General features: G+C 42.9%; 1 protein-coding gene across 3 annotated transcripts in view; it reads right to left on the bottom strand.

The window, feature by feature from the left end:
• Window positions 1-5,647: 5,647 nt before the first annotated feature.
• Window positions 5,648-18,745, bottom strand: part of LOC118361769 (sodium channel protein type 4 subunit alpha-like) — a 202,105-nt gene continuing 189,007 nt past the window's right edge. For all 3 annotated transcript variants that reach the window (XM_052483777.1, XM_052483775.1, XM_052483776.1), the window contains 5 exons: window positions 15,421-15,474; window positions 15,036-15,177; window positions 14,847-14,947; window positions 14,115-14,385; window positions 5,648-8,813 (listed from right to left, as the gene is read on the bottom strand). In XM_052483777.1, coding sequence (XP_052339737.1) covers window positions 7,561-8,813; window positions 14,115-14,385; window positions 14,847-14,947; window positions 15,036-15,177; window positions 15,421-15,474 — 1,821 coding nt within the window. In that variant the 3' untranslated portion in view covers window positions 5,648-7,560. The remainder of the gene's footprint in view (window positions 8,814-14,114; window positions 14,386-14,846; window positions 14,948-15,035; window positions 15,178-15,420; window positions 15,475-18,745) is intronic.

Here is an 18,745-nt window from a genome sequence, read left to right as displayed (position 1 = left end):
GTCATTTTTGACCGGGAACACCACAGGTGTACAAAAGTTAAATAAAACACTCAAAATGTATTTTGTGTGTTCAGACGCCCTGTGTGGACAAAGTCATGGAACCTTATGACAATCAGATTAAATTAAGTACATTTTTCAGAAAGAAAAACGGAACATTTCGACCGGAACACAGCAGGAGGGTTAATTGAGGAGAATAAGAACAATCCTAAAATTCTTTTTGATACTGTTGCAAAGCTAACTAAAAAGCAGCATTCCCCAAGAGAGGAAGGCTTTCACTTCAGCAGTGATTAATTCATGAGCTTCTTTAATAAAAAGATCATGATCATTACAAAGAAAATTACGGACTTCTCTTTAAATATGCGTATTTCTCCAAAGCTCAGTTGTCCTGAGTCTACACAACACTGTCAGGACCTGGAATCAAGAGAGACGCTCACATTTTTAAATATTATATCTCCTGACACATTGATGAAAATAGTCATGGCCTCTAAACCTTTAAGCTGCATACTGGACCCTATTCCAACTAAACTACTGAAAGAGCTGCTTCCTGTGCTTTGCCCTCCTATGTTGACCATAATAGACAGCTCCCTATCCACCGGATGTGTACCAAACTCACTAAAAGTGGCAGTAATAAAGCCTCTCTTGAAACAGCTAAACATTGACCCAGAAAATGTAAAAAAAACGATCAGCCCATATAAAATCTCCCATTCCTCTCAAACAAATGTGAAAAGCTGTTGAGCAGCAACTCACTGCCTCCCTGAAGACTAAAAATGAATACAAAACGCTTCAGTCTGGTTTTAGACCCCATCATAGCACTGAGACTGCACTCGTGAAGGTGGTACATTTTAATGGCGTCAGACCAAGGCTCTGCATCTGTCCTCATGCTCCTAGACCTTAGTGCTGCTTTTGATACCATCAATCACCACATTCTTTTGGAGAGATTGGAAACTCAAATTGGTCTACACGGAGAAGTTCTGACCTGGCTTAGATCTTATCTGTCCAGAAAAATATCAGTTTGTCTCTGTGGATGGTTTGTCCTCTTACAAATCAACTGTAAATTTCGATGTTCCTCAAGGTTCCGTTTTAGGACCTCTATTGTTTTCACTATATATTTGACCTTTTGCTGATGTCATTCGGGAAACATAATGTTAACTTTCACTGCTATCCTATGCAGACAATATACAGCTGTACATTTAGATGAAACACGGTGAAGCTCCAAAATTGCCCTCCTTGGAAGCCTGTGTTTCAAAACATAAGGTAGTGGATGGCGGCGAATGTTTTACTTTTAAACTTGGACAAAACAGAGATGCTAGTTCTAGGTCCTAATAAACTAAGAGATCTTCTGTTGGATCTGACAATTAATCTTGATTGTTGTAGGGTCATCTCAAATAAAACTGTGAATGACCTCTGTGTTACTCTGGACCCTGATCTCTCTTTTGACGAACATATCAAGACTGCTTCAAGGACAGCTTTTTTCCATCTACGTCACATTGCAAAAATCATAAACTTCCTGTCCAAAAATGATGCAGAAAAATGTATTCGTGCTTTTGTCACTTCAAGATTAGACTACTGCAGTGCTCTACTTTCCGTCTACCCAGATAAAGCACTAAATAAACTTTAGTTAGTGCTAAACATGGCTGAACCCCAAAAATTGATCATATTACTTCAGGGTTAGCCTCTTCCTGTAGGAAAGGGGTGATTTTAAGGATTTACTGCTAACCTACAATCATTACATGGGCTTGCTCCTACCTATCTTTCCGATTTTGCCCTGCCATACATACGTACATGTACGCTACGGTCACAAGATGTAGGCCTCCTAATTGTCCCTAGAATTTCTAATCAAACAGCTGGAGGAAGGGCTTTCTCCTATAGAACTACATTTTTATGGAATGGTCTGCTTATCCATGTGAGAGACGCAGACAGTCTCGACCTTTAAGTCTTTATTGAAGACTCATCTCTTCAGTAGGTCTTATGATTGAGTGTAGTCTGGCCCAGGGGTGTGAAGGTGAACGGAAAGGCACTGGAGCGACGAACCACCCATCTCTGCCTGGCCGGTTCCCCTCTCTCCACTGGGATTCTCTGCCTCTAACCCTATTACGGGGGCTGGCTTACTAGTGCGGAGTCACTGGCTTACTAGTGCTCTTCCATGCCGTCCCTAGGAGGGGTATGTCACTTGAGTGGATTGAGTCTCTGACATGATCTTCCTGTCCGGGTTGGTGCCCCCTTCGGGTTCGTACCGTGGGGGAGATCTTTGTAGGCTATTCTCGGCCTTGTCTCAGGGTAGTAAGTTGGTAGTTGAAGATATCCCTCTAGTGGTGTGGGGGCTGTGCTTTGGCAAAGTGGGGGTATAGTCCGGGGGTATAGTCGGATGGGGCCACAGTGTCTCCTGACCCCTCCTGTCTCAGCCTCCAGTAATTATGCTGCAATAGTTTGTGTCGGGGGGCTAGGGTCAGTCTGTTATATCTGGAGTATCTCTCCTGTCTTATCCGGTGTCCTGTGTGAATTTAAGTATGCTACCTCTCTCTCTCGCTTTCTCTCGCTTTCTCTCGCTTTCTCTTCTCTCTATGGACATGAGCCCTAGGACCATGCCTCAGGACTACCTGGCCTGATGACTCCTTGCTGTCACCAGTCCACCTGGTCGTGCTGCTGCTCCAGTTTCAACTGTTTTGCCTGAGGCTATGGAACCCTGACCTGTTCACCGGACGTGCTACCTTGTCCTGGACCTACTGTTTTCGACTCTCTCTCTCTCTACCACACCTGCTGTCTCTAAATCTGAATGGTTGGCTATGAAAAGCCAATTGACATTTACTCCTGAGGTGCTGACCTGTTGCACCCTTTACAACCACTGTGATAATTATTATTTGACCCTTTTGGTCATCTATGAACGTTTGAACATCTTGGCCATGTTCTGTTATAATCTCCACCCGGCACAGCCAGGAGAGGACTGGCCACCTCTCAGAGCCTGGTTCCTCTCTAGGTTTCTTCCTAGGTTCCTGCCTCTCTAGGGAGTTTTTCCTAGTCACTGTGCTTCTACATCTGCATTGCTTGCTGTTTGGGGTTTTAGGCTGGTTTTCTGTACAGCACTTTGTGACATTGGCGGATGTAAAAAGGGCTTTATAAATAAATTTGATTGATTGATACAAGCAACACATATACACACATACACACTACCCATTACACAATACACAATGTATACAGTAGATATACTCTTGGAGCACACACGAGAGCATGCACATCAGCTCACATACATATTTGGACACACACAATCACACAATTAAAGCTCAGGCTGTGTGCCATAAAATACCATGGAAATGTTTCTGCCATGTCTTGCAGTATAAAATCACTGCTCTTCCACATGTACTCGGAAAACCATAAGCAGTGGCGTGTGAACAAAATCAACTGCTCTTTTCTTCTTTTTACAGTAACGACAGATGTGCATTCTTATCCTCCGAGAACCTCAGCTTCATCCTCTGGCATGACATTAGATGATAACCGTTTTAGGATTTTTGTGACAACAGGAAAAACATATATACTGTACACTGAACAAAAATATAAACACAGTAAAGTAAAGTGGTGGTCCCATGTTTCATGAGCTGATCTTGTCTCAGAAATGTTCCACACGCGCAAAAAGCTTATTTCTCTCAAATTTGTTTCCATCGCTGTTAGTGAGCATTTCTCCTTTGCCAAGAGAATCCATTCACCTGACAGGTGTGGCATGTCAAGAAGCTGATTAAACAGCATGATCATTACACAGATGCATCTTGTGCTGGGGACAATAAAATGCCACTCTAAAATGTGCAGTTTTGTCACACAACACAATGCCACAGATGTCTAAAATGTGTAGGGAGCGTGCAATTGCCATGCTGACTGCAGGAATGTCCACCAGAGCTGTTGCCAGAGAATCTTATGTTAATTTCTCTAACATAAGTCACCTCCAACGTTGTTTTAGAGAATTTGGCAGTACGTCCAACCTGCCTCACAATCGCAGACCATGTGTAACCACGGCAGCCCGGGACCTCCAGATCCGGCTCCTTCACCTGTGGGATTGTCTAAACCCAGCCACCCGGACAGCTTAGGAAACTGATGAGCATTTTTGTCTGTAAAGACCTATTGTGGGGAAAAACTCATTCTAATTGGCTGGGCCTGGCTCCCAGTGGGTGGGCCTGGCTCCCAGTGGGTGGGCCTGGCTCCCAGTGGGTGGACCTGGCTCCCCAGTGGGTTGACCTGGCTCCCAGTGGGTGGACCTGGCTCCCAGTGGGTGGACCTGGCTCCCCAGTGGGTGGGCCTATGCCCTCCCAGGCCCACCCATTGCTGCACCCCTGTCCACTCATGAAATCCATAGATTAAGGCCTAGTGAATTTATTTTCAATTGACTGATTTTGTTATGTGAACTGTAGCTCAGTAAAATCATTTAAATGGTTGCATGTTGCGTTTTATGTTTTTGTTCAGTATATTTATAAGCTACAGCATAAATACTGCTTTCAAATTCGATTGGATTGAGCCCTAAAACAGGTTTTTTTGAATGTCTCCTTCTTGTTGCACATAGCAATATGCACAGTACAATTCAAATAGGCTTAAAGTAATTTCCTCTACTGTATTTAACATCTATACCTTTAATGTGAGGTTTTTTTCAGCAGTTTCTGTATTGTTGGCCCTACCTCATGATTTGATTATTTTAGCTTGCCTAATTATGTCCCCTTCAATCTGTGTTTGAAAATAAATTAATTACCAATTTACTGTTGCCAGAATGAACCCAACTGAATCCAAATTACATTATCTCTTTTCAGGGTTGTTGGGACCATCTGCATTCTAACCCTGGTGTGGTTTCTGTTTCAGTAGCCAATCTTACTTGTGTGACCATCCACTGGGCAAAAACTGGTTGAATCAACGTTGTTTCCACGTCATTTGAACCCCGCTGAATCAATGTGGAAAACTCATTTTCAAAAAGTCATCAAAACGTAAGCACATTTCTTTTTTTTACCCAACTTTGAACCTAAATCCAATGAAATTGTGATTTTTTGTTGTTGTTGAATTCACATTGAATTCACATTCACACAGCACAATACTTCTCTCCCCTATTTGACCTAGATAGTTTGTGTATGTATTGATATGTAGGCTACGTGTACCTTTAAAAAAAAGTTCTGTCCTTGAGCTGTTCTTGTCTATTAATGTTCTGTATTATGTCATGTTTCATGTTGTGTGTGGACCCCAGGAAGAGTAGCTGCTGCTTTTGCAATATCTATTGGGGACCTAAATAAAATACCAAATACCACTTGAGTTCATGTTCTGAGCTACTGTAGCCTGATGCTGCATTCCTTCTTCATGCCAAGTCCCAATGTCTTCTTCATGCTGCGGCATCACACTACAATCTATCGCATTCTTCTCAATATAATGTCACTCTCATTTGACAAAATAAAGACTGCTTGCATAATACTGTACCACATGCCAGACCTGCATTCAAATAGTATCTGTTTTCTTTCAAATCCTTTAGAGCGTTTGATTGTGCCTGGATTGGGGGTGAGTATTACTTCCATTGCACCAGAAAAGCTCAATCGCGCACAGTTATTATATTATCACAGTTAAAGTATTTGAAAGAAAATAATATTTGAACCTGGGTCTGCCACATAAATGAACTCAAAAGAATAATCAGTGATATTGTAGGCTCTCTTTTATTTCACAGGAGGTCGTTATCTTATATACAGAGGCATGTGTTTGCAAAGTACAAAAAATATTTAAACTTAAAGTACTAAAATGTATTTATAAATAATATTTACTGCAATGTGGTTGAGCAGTGAGACATGTAAAGCCAGTATCTACTGACTGCTGAGAAGATGCCTGTTGTAGGCTACTGCATTTATGAGTTTATAAGAATGGAGAGAAAAAAAAACATTTTCTGTTCATGTCTTGGATGTTATTATGATGAAGCAGCTCTTGTTATGATGAAAACAGTACATTTATGACAGAGATGTGTCGAGATGATTTTGTGTAAAAATGTCACCCCCCCCTAACAACATATAGGACTGCTCCCAAGTTCTAAACATTTTCCCCAATGTTCCCGATACAAAGCAATCAGAAATCTCTTTAGAAAAGTCCCCCGTAGACACTGATAAATAGCAGTGTGATCCCAGTCACTCATCCATGGCATCTAATGGGGCAACGATGTGGGTAGAGATCCATTTAGAAACAGGACAGGGGTACTGTATATACCAGGCACACACTGGATCTATTGCTACAGAAAACAGCCCTTCAACACACCTGCAACCATAACATGAAAATATACAGTATATCATATTAAAGTTGAGCGGTGTCTTTTTTATTATTATTCTAGTCGAATAGAAACTATATGTGCCGGTATCAGTCCTACAGTGGAGAGTAGTCTATGGGTAACCAAGAGAAGCTGAATGGACTGTAGAGCAAACAAAATAAATGCTGTACAAACTTTTACACTTTTATCTGAAAAATAATTCACTTAAAAGTAGCAAATTACTGCTAAACACAGTTTCTGCAAAATACTGTAGAGAAATTATAGCTGTTCAGCCTTGGGCGTGACTTGTCTATTATGATGCATTCAAAACATGCAAAACAAATACTTTAAATAATAAATAAATAGGACGATTATCCACCCGTCTAATAGTGAATAGGATCTCTGATGCTCATAAAATATGCAGCCACTTGGGCAGTTTAAGTCCTAAAGAAGTTATGGAGAAAAAAACATCTGTCAATCTTAACCATGAGATGTAGGTTTGATTGTCACATACTGATCTTGGTTACTGAATTGCTTCTTAGCTTTGTGTAACTAAGACCAGATCGTTATGAATGAAAAGTGAACTAATATGCAGGGAGCCCGGGATATGTTTTACATGTAAACGCAAGAGAAAAAAAACGCTAAAACAGTTCAAATACAGCGTTCTTTTAATGTGAAACGTCATTACCTGCCCGTTCGTCTTGTTACAGTGTGGAAGTATTCCCTTTCATGGTAAGCGACTCCAATTCAGAAGAGGCCATGTTTTTTTTCTTACTCTAAAAATATCAAAAATAGTAATAATTGTACTGCTATGAAAGACTGGCAACATCAACAAAGTTATACTTTACTACGAAAAATTGTATCCCTTTGTTTTTTCTCCCACATCTCACAGTTATAAAACTGTTGATCATAAGGAATCACACCAATAATAGTAAGACCTTTAATGAACTCATACGGTCAGGCATTCTTTGTAAATACTGATCAACTGTATTTCTTTTAGTCTAATAAATGATTATTACATCAGTGATATAATTGTTGTGACCCTGCAGAGGTTATTCATGCATATTAACTGTGAAGCAAACTTGACATGAGCAGGGTCAAAGGTCATCTAGGATTTACACACGCCCCCTTTGTGTACTCCCACAAAGCATGTTCACCAAAAATAAACAAATCATTTGCCTTTTCTCTATGAAAACCCCTAGCAGATTCTCTGCACAACCACATGTACTAAACCAGGGTCATTTGAGCTATTTTACATTCGGTAAACAACAACAACAACAACAAATGTAAAAGAGAAAAAAAGCATTTCCTAGTCGCTGTTACAGAAATGTCTCACGGTCTCTGTCGGGGGCAAGGCAATGTTCGCTTAGGTCACTGTTCCTGGACTGTTCGAGAATTAAAACTTGGAAAAGTTCACTAGTCGCCCGTGTGACGCTGTCATAAGACGGCGGAGAGGAGGTGGAGGACAGGGTCTCCATCAGCTCCATCTCAGGCCCCCCGTAGTTCTCCTTGATCATGGAGGCTATGAGGCCCTCTTTCTCCGGGGCGGTGACCCTCTTGTCCGTGGAGCTTTGCGTCAGATTGATCTGCATTGATCTGTACATGAAGGAGGCTTGCTTCATCTGCCTCCGCAACAGGTGCCGGCGGTAGCACCTCTGGATGACTGCGGCGGACATGTCCTCCTGTTTGCGCCTCAGCGTGGTGGTGATGGGCTCGTAGGAGATCTTGGATGGGTTGGCCATCATGAACTTCTCCTCCATTTGCTGCTTAAGAGCGTCCATCTCGCCCGACTCGCCCAATACACGCTTGGTGAAGGCAAACAGAATGTCCAGGCAGTGGATCTTGTCTCCACTGACCATGGGCAGGTCCATGGAGATCAGCTTAATCTTGTTAGGCTTGCCAATGCGCAGTGGCTCCGACAGTGTGTCGGCAAAGTCTGACAGCTTGGCGTACTCGATGAACTGCGTGGCCTCTGGGTCGAACTTCTCCCACACCTCATAGAACATCTCGAAGTCGTCCTCACTCAGCGGCTCGGTGCTCTCCTCGGTGGCCACGCTGAAGTTCTCCAGGATGATGGCGATGTACATGTTGACCACGATGAGGAAGGAGATGATGATATAGGTGACAAAGAAGGTGATGCCCACTGAGGGGTTGCCACAGTTGCCCCGGGCATTTGTGCCTGTGTGGACGAGGTTGGGGTTGCACTCTTCCGGAGAGTTGTTGAGGATGGGGCTGAGCAGGCCGTCCCAGCCCGCTGACGTGGTGATCTGGAATAGGCAGATCATACTGTTGCCGAACGTCTCGAAGTTGAACATGTCGTCGATGCCCGCCTGCTTCTTGACATAGGCAAAGTTGGCCATGCCAAAGATGGCGTATATGAACATGACCAGAAAGAGCAGGAGGCCGATGTTGAATAGGGCGGGAAGGGACATCATTAAGGCAAAGAGTAAGGTCCTTATTCCTTTGGCTCCACGGATGAGTCGAAGTACTCGTCCGATCCTGGCCAATCGAATGACTCGGAACAGTGTCGGCGACACAAAGTACTTCTCTATGATGTCAGCGAGAACGATACCTGAAAGATAGGGGGAAAAACATGAGATCTCTGTACTTCTAATTAGACCATCATTAACAATAAGGCTAGATCTTTCCCACACTACGCACGCAATATCTTATGGAATTAGATTGACTATTGGTAACCAGGAGTAAATTAGGCTGAAGGACAGAGTCTCCCTGCTATCACCAATAAGCTTCCTTCTCCTTCATGTCAATTCTAGCTTCCCCAAACCCATTCACCAATGAGCTCATGATAAAGGCTTCCACTATTACTGGGTCTGCCTGCCTTCAAATGACATTCAAGTTTCCTCCAATCCCTCTCACCTCCACGACCACTTTACCATCTGTCCCTGATTTGTGACCCTCCTCTCCCATGGACCAGGAAGGTCACACCTGAGTTATTGATTTTGGAGAGGGGTTGGGAGTCACCCTTTGGAGCCATACATTAAGCGCCCAGCCCCCCACCAACCACCAACCACAACCCTCTGATGTAGCACTTCAATCATGCCCAAATCACCCCCGCTGACAACCCTGATTGCTACAATTACCTTCACCTCAACAGAGGCATCCTTGCCCACGCATGTAATTTAGCATGGGGACGGATACTTAGATTCAACCTATATGTTAGCCCTTTGGTTTGTTTTAGTTCCCCATTAGGGCCATGCAGAACATACATGTGCCTCTGATTCATCAGATAAAAGCCCCACTTACTATCAATGACTTGATTGACATGATAGATAACCTTGCCAAATGGATACAAAATCGTGGATGCCAGAGATTATGGCCAAGGTATATTGCAAAACACAATTACGGTTCTGAAATGTGTTCTTCAGGTAGATGCACTATTGTAAAGTGGCTGTTCCACTGGATGTCATAAGGTGAATGCACCTATTTGTAAGTCGCTCTGGATAAGAGCGTCTGCTAAATGACTTAAATGTAAATGTAAATGTAAATGTATGACTTATTGTTTAGAACTAAACAGCAATCTTATCCAGAGCGACTTACAGTAGTTCCCTCTAAGCTGCAGGCGTGTGCAGGTAGTAGCCCTGAGACTACCGAGTAGCTCCCCCGGGACTGTTCACCAACTGGTCAATTGCGATTGACTGGTCGATCTCCAACGCATTCCTAGTCGATCACTAAACATTTCTGTAAAACTGTTGGCAGTAGGTAGGTGCACCCGATTCAGCTACCCTGTGAGATTTCAAAACGTTCAAAACCATGACTAGAGAGAGACTGTCAACGAATAAAGCAATGAGATGTTGTTTTTATGAGTGAGTTCATGTTTAAGTTCTTACTCAGCATTGTCAACACTTTGTATCCAACACTTTTATAAACCATAAAATGCACGTTCTTCCCATTTCCACTCAGCGCAACAACAAGCACTGCAGCATTAATGAATAATTCGGAAAGTGTCTCTATAGACTTGCGCTGTTGTTATTATTACCGTTTGGGTCTTTTTTAATATCGTGGAACATTTCACTTTCTCTGTTCATCGGAGTAATAACATGAATTTGTGCATGAGGCAGAAATAATGCAGTGCGACTCGAGTTACGCCATCAGCTGAAAGACAGTGTCCCTTTTTGGTCAGTGTCAGTGGAGGAAACGTAGAGCAGGGATGTTAAGAGGTGGACCCTCAGTCTGCTGCTCTCTCCCTCCGCTGAGACTGACCATCAGATGCAGGCACCATCAGCTCAGTAAAAGAAAAATAAAATTATTTAAAGGTATGCTCACTCAGCTGTGATTCACAAGTAATACATCAATGGATCTATTACTGGCGTGATCATATAGCCTACCTCAAATGTTGAAATATAACTTTAAAAATGGCCTGAACAACATGTTGCATTGGCAGGGCAATTCAAGCAAACCCAATATGCTGTGATAATGTATTGGGCCTATAGCTTACTGCACAAACATCATTGCTACAGTACTGTTTTTAATTGGTTAATGTTGCATATGCTTACATTTTTTAAGTCATGTTAATAAAAAATCAGAGCGATAGATCTTGGCATGCATTTTGACTCAAAGTGATCGAATCAATGCAACAAAACAAAACAAACTATGCAAGAGATTTTGTTGTAGGCAGAAAGCATCGGAGTAGGATTTTATTGCATTGACATGTACTACCTCAGCCCGTACTCTACCGAGACCAGTGCTAAACAATCAGAGCTACAGTAGGCCTATATGCAAATAGACAATTGCCATATATGGATCTGTGCAATTTACTTTGAACTGGACTGTGTGCACAGCATGAATGGTTGTGAGTAGATACGCTTGTTTTGAGATAAAAGCGAGACCTGCATGTAGCCACTTGAGCACATTTTGTTCATATCCTTTGCTACTTAGTGAGTTCCTACAACAGCAGAAAATGTGTACATTTCTCTTTGAAAAAAGAGTCAGGTAGAGGGTTATTTTTTGTCTTAAAGGGGCAGTGTTGTATTTTGAATAAGCTAAGTAGCCAATAGCCAGAGGGAAGCATAATTTGTCTGATTCTCTGTAATAATGGTATGGTAAAATGTATGCATTTTATTTTGTAAAGTGATTTATTGCATTAAGCAACACAACAACATTTTCAGTCACCTCCTTGTCTGAAGGACAAGTGGATAAACAGGTTAATGTCAAGCCCTGCATGTTTTTTTTCAAAAGTCTCATGGAATGTAGGCCTACATTGAACACCACACATTGGCTGCTACTGTAGACAGACTAGCTATTTCCATGTTAAAATGTTATGTGATGCATTTTCTCCATTGTTCATTTATGGTAAGCCACTCTGGTAGGCCTCCATTATGATCAAATAGCCACAGTAGCCTACACAGTCACAGTAAAACTGTAACTTAAAGCGGGTACTGCCTCAGTGTTCACAGTAAACGCAAGCTGGAAGTTGCACAGAATTTTCATAACGTTCACGTTTGCACTCAGACCTAAAATTTGCTCAGTGATAAAAAAAAATGAGAGGGAACATTGCCCATAACCCTAGCATTGCAAGCACCCAGGCACTAAAACTGAGCTACATGGGAAATCTGTCAATATAATATTTCTCGGTAAATTTGAAGGTCCCAAGCTAAATGTCATTATCTGTGTATGAGCCAGCTAGTGACTTGGAATACCTTGCTTATAGGCAAACAACCAAGGTCATGAGTTCAACTGTATCACCCAAGGATGTTGACCTGCCACAGCAGCATTAGACGAGAACTGCAGTGCCTTCGGAAAGTATTCAGACCCCTTGACTTTTTCTACATTTTGTTCTATAACAGCCTTCTAAAATCGATTCAAATAAAAAACTCCTCAATCTACACACAATATCCCATAATGACGAAGTGAAAACAGGTTTTTAGAAATTTTAGCAAACAAAATTAAATATAAAAACAAAAATACCTTATTTACATAAGTATTCAGACCCTTTGCTATGAGACTCTAAATTGAGCCCAGGTGCATCCTGTTTCCATTGATCATCCTTGAGATGTTTCTACAACTTGATTGGAGTCCACCTGTGGTAAATTCAATTGACTGGACATGATTTGGAAAGGCACATACCTGTCTATATAAGGTCCCACAGTTGACAGTGCACATCAGAGCAAAAACCAAGCCATATGGTCGAAGGAATAGTTTGTAGAGCTCAGAGACAGGATTGTGCCGAGGCACAGATCTGGGAAAGGGTACCAAAACATTTCTGCAGCATTGAAGGTCCGCAAGAACACAGTGGCCTGCATCATTCTTAAATGGAGGAAGTTTGGAACCACCAAGACTCTTCCTAGAGTGGCCAAACTGAGCAATCAGGGGAGAAGGGCCTTGGTCAGGTAGGTGACCGAGTACCTGATGGTCACTCTGACAGAGCTCTAGAGTTCTGTGGAGATGGAAAAACCTTCCAGAAAGACGACCATCTCTGCATCACTCCACCAATCATGCCTTTATGGTAGAGTGGCCAGGCGGAAGCCACTCCTCAGTAAAATGTCAGCCCACATGGAATTTACAAAAAGGCACCTAAAAGACTCTCAAACCATGAGAAACAAGATTCTCTGGTCAGATGACACTAAGATTGAACTCTTTAGCCTGAATGCCAAGCATCACGTCTGTAGGAAACGCCTACCGTGAGGCATGGTGGTGGCAGCATCATAATGTGGGGATCTTTTTCAGCGGCAGGGACTGGGAGACTAGTCAGGAGGGAGGCAAAGATGTACGGAGCAAAGTACAGAGAGATCCTTGATGAAAACCTGCTCCAGAGCTCTCTGGACCTCAGTCTGGGGCGATGGTTCACCTTCCAACAGGAAAATGACCCGAAACACACAGCCAAGACAAAGCAGGAGTGGGTTCGGGACAAGTCTCTGAATGTCATTGAGTGGTCCAGCCAGAGCCCGGATTTGAACCTGATCGAACATCTCTGGAGAGACCTGAAAATAGCTGTGCTATCCTCTCAACCTGACGGAGCTTGAGTATCTCCAGAGAAGAATGGTAGAAACTCCCCAAATACAGGTGTGCCAAGCTTGTAGCATCATACCCAAGAAGATTCGAGGCTGTAATCTCTGCCATAGGTGCTTCAACAAAGTACTGAGTAAAGGATCTAAATACTGATGTAAATGTGATATTTACGTTTTTTAAACTGTTTTTGCTTTATGGGGTATTGTGTGTAGATTGATGAGGAAAGAAAACTATTTAATCAATTTTAGAATAAGGCTGTAACATATCAAAATATGGAAAAAATGAAGGGGTCTGAATACTTTCCGAATCCACTGTACATACTGATAGCCATTCATCAGCTACATATAGCAACCATATTTCAGTATAACTGCCAGTTAACAGACCCATGCAATTACATCGCAATGGGCATCATTGAAAACCCCTGTTTATTTATGACATTTTTTGGTACTTTTTACCTCTTTTTCTCCCCAATTGGTAGTTACAGTTTTGTCCCATCGCTGCAACTCCCATATGGACTAGGGAGAGGCGGATGTCGAGAGCCATGTGCCCTCCAAAACACGTTACCCTGCCAAGCCGCACTGCTTCTTGACACACTGCTCGCTTAACCAGGAAGCCAGCCGCACCAATGTGTCGGCGGAAACACCGTACAGCTGGCGACCCAATTCAAATTGCATGCGCCCGGCTCGCCATAAGGACTCGCGAGAGCGCGATGGGACAAGGACATCCCGGCCGGCCTAACCCGGACGACGCTGGGCCAATTGTGCACCGCCTCATTGATCTCACAGCCAGCTGCAACACAGCCTGGGATCAAACCCGGGTCTGTAGTGATGCCTCTAGCAGTGCCTTGGACCGCTACGCCACTTGGGAGGCAGACCCCTGATTAATTAAGTCCAAGCAACAAACTCACCAACGATGGAGAGGATGACCACTACAAAGTCGAAGATGTTCCAGCCAATGGTGAAGAAGTAGCAGCGTAGAGCCACGATCTTGATGAGGCACTCGCAGGAGAAGATGATGATGAAGGCCAGGTTGATTTTGTTGAGGATGTACTCCATGCGGGCCGGCTGCTCGTCCGTCTCCACCATCATGGTAATCATGTTGAGCAGGATGAGGACCATGATGATGATGTCAAATGCCTGCTTTCCCACCAGGTCGAAGAAGAAGCCCTGCACTTGGTTCTGGGAGAAGAGAGGTAGTGAGTAATAGGTGTTATTTTGAAACGCAAGAGGCTTATGCACTAAGGTGAAGAAAATTGAAAGAATAGGAAACTTTAAGGTTTGAACTTGTGTTATATATATATATTTTTTTTTTAACTATCCTGCCCAATACTTCACTCAATACTTTTTTTACATATTTTTATTTCACCTTTATTTTACCAGGTAAGCTACTTGAGAACAAGTTCTTATTTACAACTAATTTACAACTATCCCTATAAGATCCAGAAATACCAGTCATTGGAACACAAGAGGCGTATGCAGTATAGGGCAAAGAAAATAAAAGGAATAGTTCCCTTTTTGGGGGATTTTAACTTATTTTCTACTTATCTGGCATGTTATCAAAAATAAGCTAAAAGTTCCAAAAAAGTGAACTATCCCTTTAATTAGATCAAGAAAATAGGGTTCAATTAGCTCCAGCTCACCAATGGCCTTGGAATTGGTTTCTGAGGCTTTTTAGACCCTAGCTTCTTCATGGCATTGTAGTACTTTTTCTGTTCCTCTGTCATGAAGATGTCTTGCCCACCTAAGTAAAGAGACATCCCTTTTCTGTTATTTTCACTGTGAAAATAACCCAATTTTTTAAAAGCTCATGGCCATGATGGTTTTGATACTTATCTTTCGTTTCTGCTGGTTGAAGTTGTCGATAATGACACCAATGAAGAGGTTAAGGGTGAAGAAGGAGCCAAAGATGATGAAAATGACGAAGTATAGGTACATGTACATGTTGACCTCTCTGATAGGCTGTTCGTCCACCTAGTGCAGCCAGAGAAAAAACACGTTAGGACAATACACCGTTCAGCTACATTTTATCAGTTGAAAACTGTGTTATTCTGGTAAATGTTATGGTGGTATTACATCAAGGCATGATTATGACAACAACAAATATTTTCAAATTTCAAGTCATTTTTAAGACAGTCTTATATAGGCTTCATGATGGAATATTCAAATGTTAAAATCATGTTATACAAAACAAGTACACTGACGTGAAATACTTACAGCACGAGAATCCACTGCTGCATACATGATCTCCATCCAGCCTTTGAATGTAGCCTTGTAACAAAGGACATGAACGTCAATGAGCATGTGCCACTATCAACGTCAATGAGCATGTGCCACCATCAACTTCAATGAGCATGTGCCACCATCAACTTCAATGAGCATGTGCCACCACCAACTTCAATGAGCATGTGCCACCATCAACTTCAATGAGCATGTGCCACCACCAACTTCAATGAGCATGTGCCACCACCAACTTCAATGAGCATGTGCCACCACCAACTTCAATGAGCATGTGCCACCACCAACTTCAATGAGCATGTGCCACCACCAACTTCAATGAGCATGTGCCACCATCAACTTCAATGAGCATGTGCCACCATCAACTTCAATGAGCATGTGCCACCATCAACTTCAATGAGCATGTGCCACCATCAACTTCAATGAGCATGTGCCACCATCAACTTCAATGAGCATGTGCCACCATCAACTTCAATGAGCATGTGCCACCATCAACTTCAATGAGCATGTGCCACCATCAACTTCAATGAGCATGTGCCACCATCAACTTCAATGAGCATGTGCCACCATCAACTTCAATGAGCATGTGCCACCATCAACTTCAATGAGCATGTGCCACCATCAACTTCAATGAGCATGTGCCACCATCAACTTCAATGAGCATGTGCCACCATCAACTTCAATGAGCATGTGCCACCATCAACTTCAATGAGCATGTGCCACCATCAACTTCAATGAGCATGTGCCACCATCAACTTCAATGAGCATGTGCCACCATCAACTTCAATGAGCATGTGCCACCATCAACTTCAATGAGCATGTGCCACCATCAACTTCAATGAGCATGTGCCACCATCAACTTCAATGAGCATGTGCCACCATCAACTTCAATGAGCATGTGCCACCATCAACTTCAATGAGCATGTGCCACCATCAACTTCAATGAGCATGTGCCACCATCAACTTCAATGAGCATGTGCCACCATCAACTTCAATGAGCATGTGCCACCATCAACTTCAATGAGCATGTGCCACCATCAACTTCAATGACCATGTGCCACCATCAACTTCAATGACCATGTGCCACCATCAACTTCAATGACATGTGCCACCATCAACTTCAATGACATGTGCCACCATCAACTTCAATGAGCATGTGCCACCATCAACTTCAATGAGCATGTGCCACCATCAACTTCAATGAGCATGTGCCACCATCAACTTCAATGAGCATGTGCCACCATCAACTTCAATGACATGTGCCACCATCAACTTCAATGAGCATGTGCCACCATCAACTTCAATGACATGTGCCACCATCAACTTCAATGAGCATGTGCCACCATCAACTTCAATGAGCATGTGCCACCATCAACTTCAATGAGCATGTGCCACCATCAACTTCAATGAGCATGTGCCACCATCAACTTCAATGAGCATGTGCCACCATCAACTTCAATGAGCATGTGCCACCATCAACTTCAATGAGCATGTGCCACCATCAACTTCAATGAGCATGTGCCACCATCAACTTCAATGAGCATGTGCCACCATCAACTTCAATGAGCATGTGCCACTATCAACTTCAATGAGCATGTGCCACCATCAACTTCAATGAGCATGTGCCACTATCAACTTCAATGAGCATGTGCCACTATCAACTTCAATGAGCATGCGCCACTATCATCACTATATAAAGGCATACATAGGAGCATTATTCTAAAATGCAAACGATATATGCTCGTATTTCTATATGACAGAGTGTGGGTCTGTCCTTCCTATTCCCTTCAAAAAACAAAAACATACAGTCTCGACAAAATAAATACTGTCCATGTGCCATGTTAGAGCTGAGATGTTATGAATGGCAGTGGAAAGGATTTATATGTGCTTCCTCCTGACCGCATGGAGTGTCTTTCTAGACGGAGGAAGAAGGAGAGTGAGCGGGGTGCCCTACTTCATCACAAGTGAGTTCTTATCAGCGAGAAATCACGGTGGTGGGTCTTTTCGCCTTGGTTACGGGTTATTATTGGCTTTTGTGAATGACTGAGGGCCAGACTGTTTCCAGATGCAAATGGGGGAAGTTAGAATGAAGGGAAATCACAAGAAGGTGATGGAAAGTAGCTAAGTGAATTGTTGCTAGGCACCCACACCAACTAAGTTAAAGTGAAGAAGGAAGTGCATGCACTTGCTTAGAACAACATTCTCTGAAATGGCCTCCATCGCTGCTAAATGCACAACATTCTCTATAATGGCCTCCATCGCTGCTAAATGCACAACATTCTCTGTAATGTCCTCCATCGCTGCTAAAAGCATAAAATTCTCTGTAATGGCCTCCATCGCTGCTAAAAGCACACCATTCTCTGTAATGGCCTCCATCACTGCTAAAAGCACACCATTCTCTGTAATGGCCTCCATCACTGCTAAAAGCACAACATTCTCTGTAATGGCCTCCATCACTGCTAAATGCACCACATTCTCTGTAATGGCCTCCATCACTGCTAAATGCACAACATTCTCTGTAATGGCCTCCATCACTGCTAAAAGCACAACATTCTCTGTAATGGCCTCCATCACTGCTAAATGCACAACATTCTCTGTAATGGCCTCCATCGCTGCTAAAAGCATAACATTCTCTATAATGGCCTCCATCGTTGCTAAAAGCACAACATTCTCTGTAATGGCCTCCATCACTGCTAAAAGCACAACATTCTCTGTAATGGCCTCCATCACTGCTAAATGCACAACATTCTCTGTAATGGCCTCCATCACTGCTAAAAGCATAACATTCTCTGCTTCCATCACTGTTAAAAGCATAACATTCTCTGTAATGGCCTCCATCACTGCTAAATGCACAACATTCTCTGTAATGGCCTCCATCACTGCTAAATGCACAACATTCTCTGCCTCCATCGCTGCTAAATGCACAACATTCTCTGTAATGGCCTCCATCACTGCTAAATGCACAACATTCTCTGCCTCCATCGCTGCTAAATGCACAACATTCTCTGTAATGGCCTCCATCGCTGCTAAATGCACAACATTCTCTGCCTCCATCGCTGCTAAATGCACAACATTCTCTGTAATGGCCTCCATCGCTGCTAAATGCACAACATTCTCTGCCTCCATCGCTGCTAAATGCACAACATTCTCTGCCTCCATCGCTGCTAAATGCACAACATTCTCTGCCTCCATCGCTGCTAAATGCACAACATTCTCTGCCTCCATCGCTGCTAAATGCACAACATTCTCTGTAATGGCCTCCATCACTGCTAAATGCACAACATTCTCTGTAATGGCCTCCATC

The sequence above is a fragment of the Oncorhynchus keta genome, chromosome 28 (assembly GCF_023373465.1).
Source record: "Oncorhynchus keta strain PuntledgeMale-10-30-2019 chromosome 28, Oket_V2, whole genome shotgun sequence".
NCBI classification, from domain to species: domain Eukaryota; kingdom Metazoa; phylum Chordata; class Actinopteri; order Salmoniformes; family Salmonidae; genus Oncorhynchus; species Oncorhynchus keta.
Note: the sequence above shows the minus strand (reverse complement) of the source record. Positions and strands in the feature narration are given on the sequence as shown.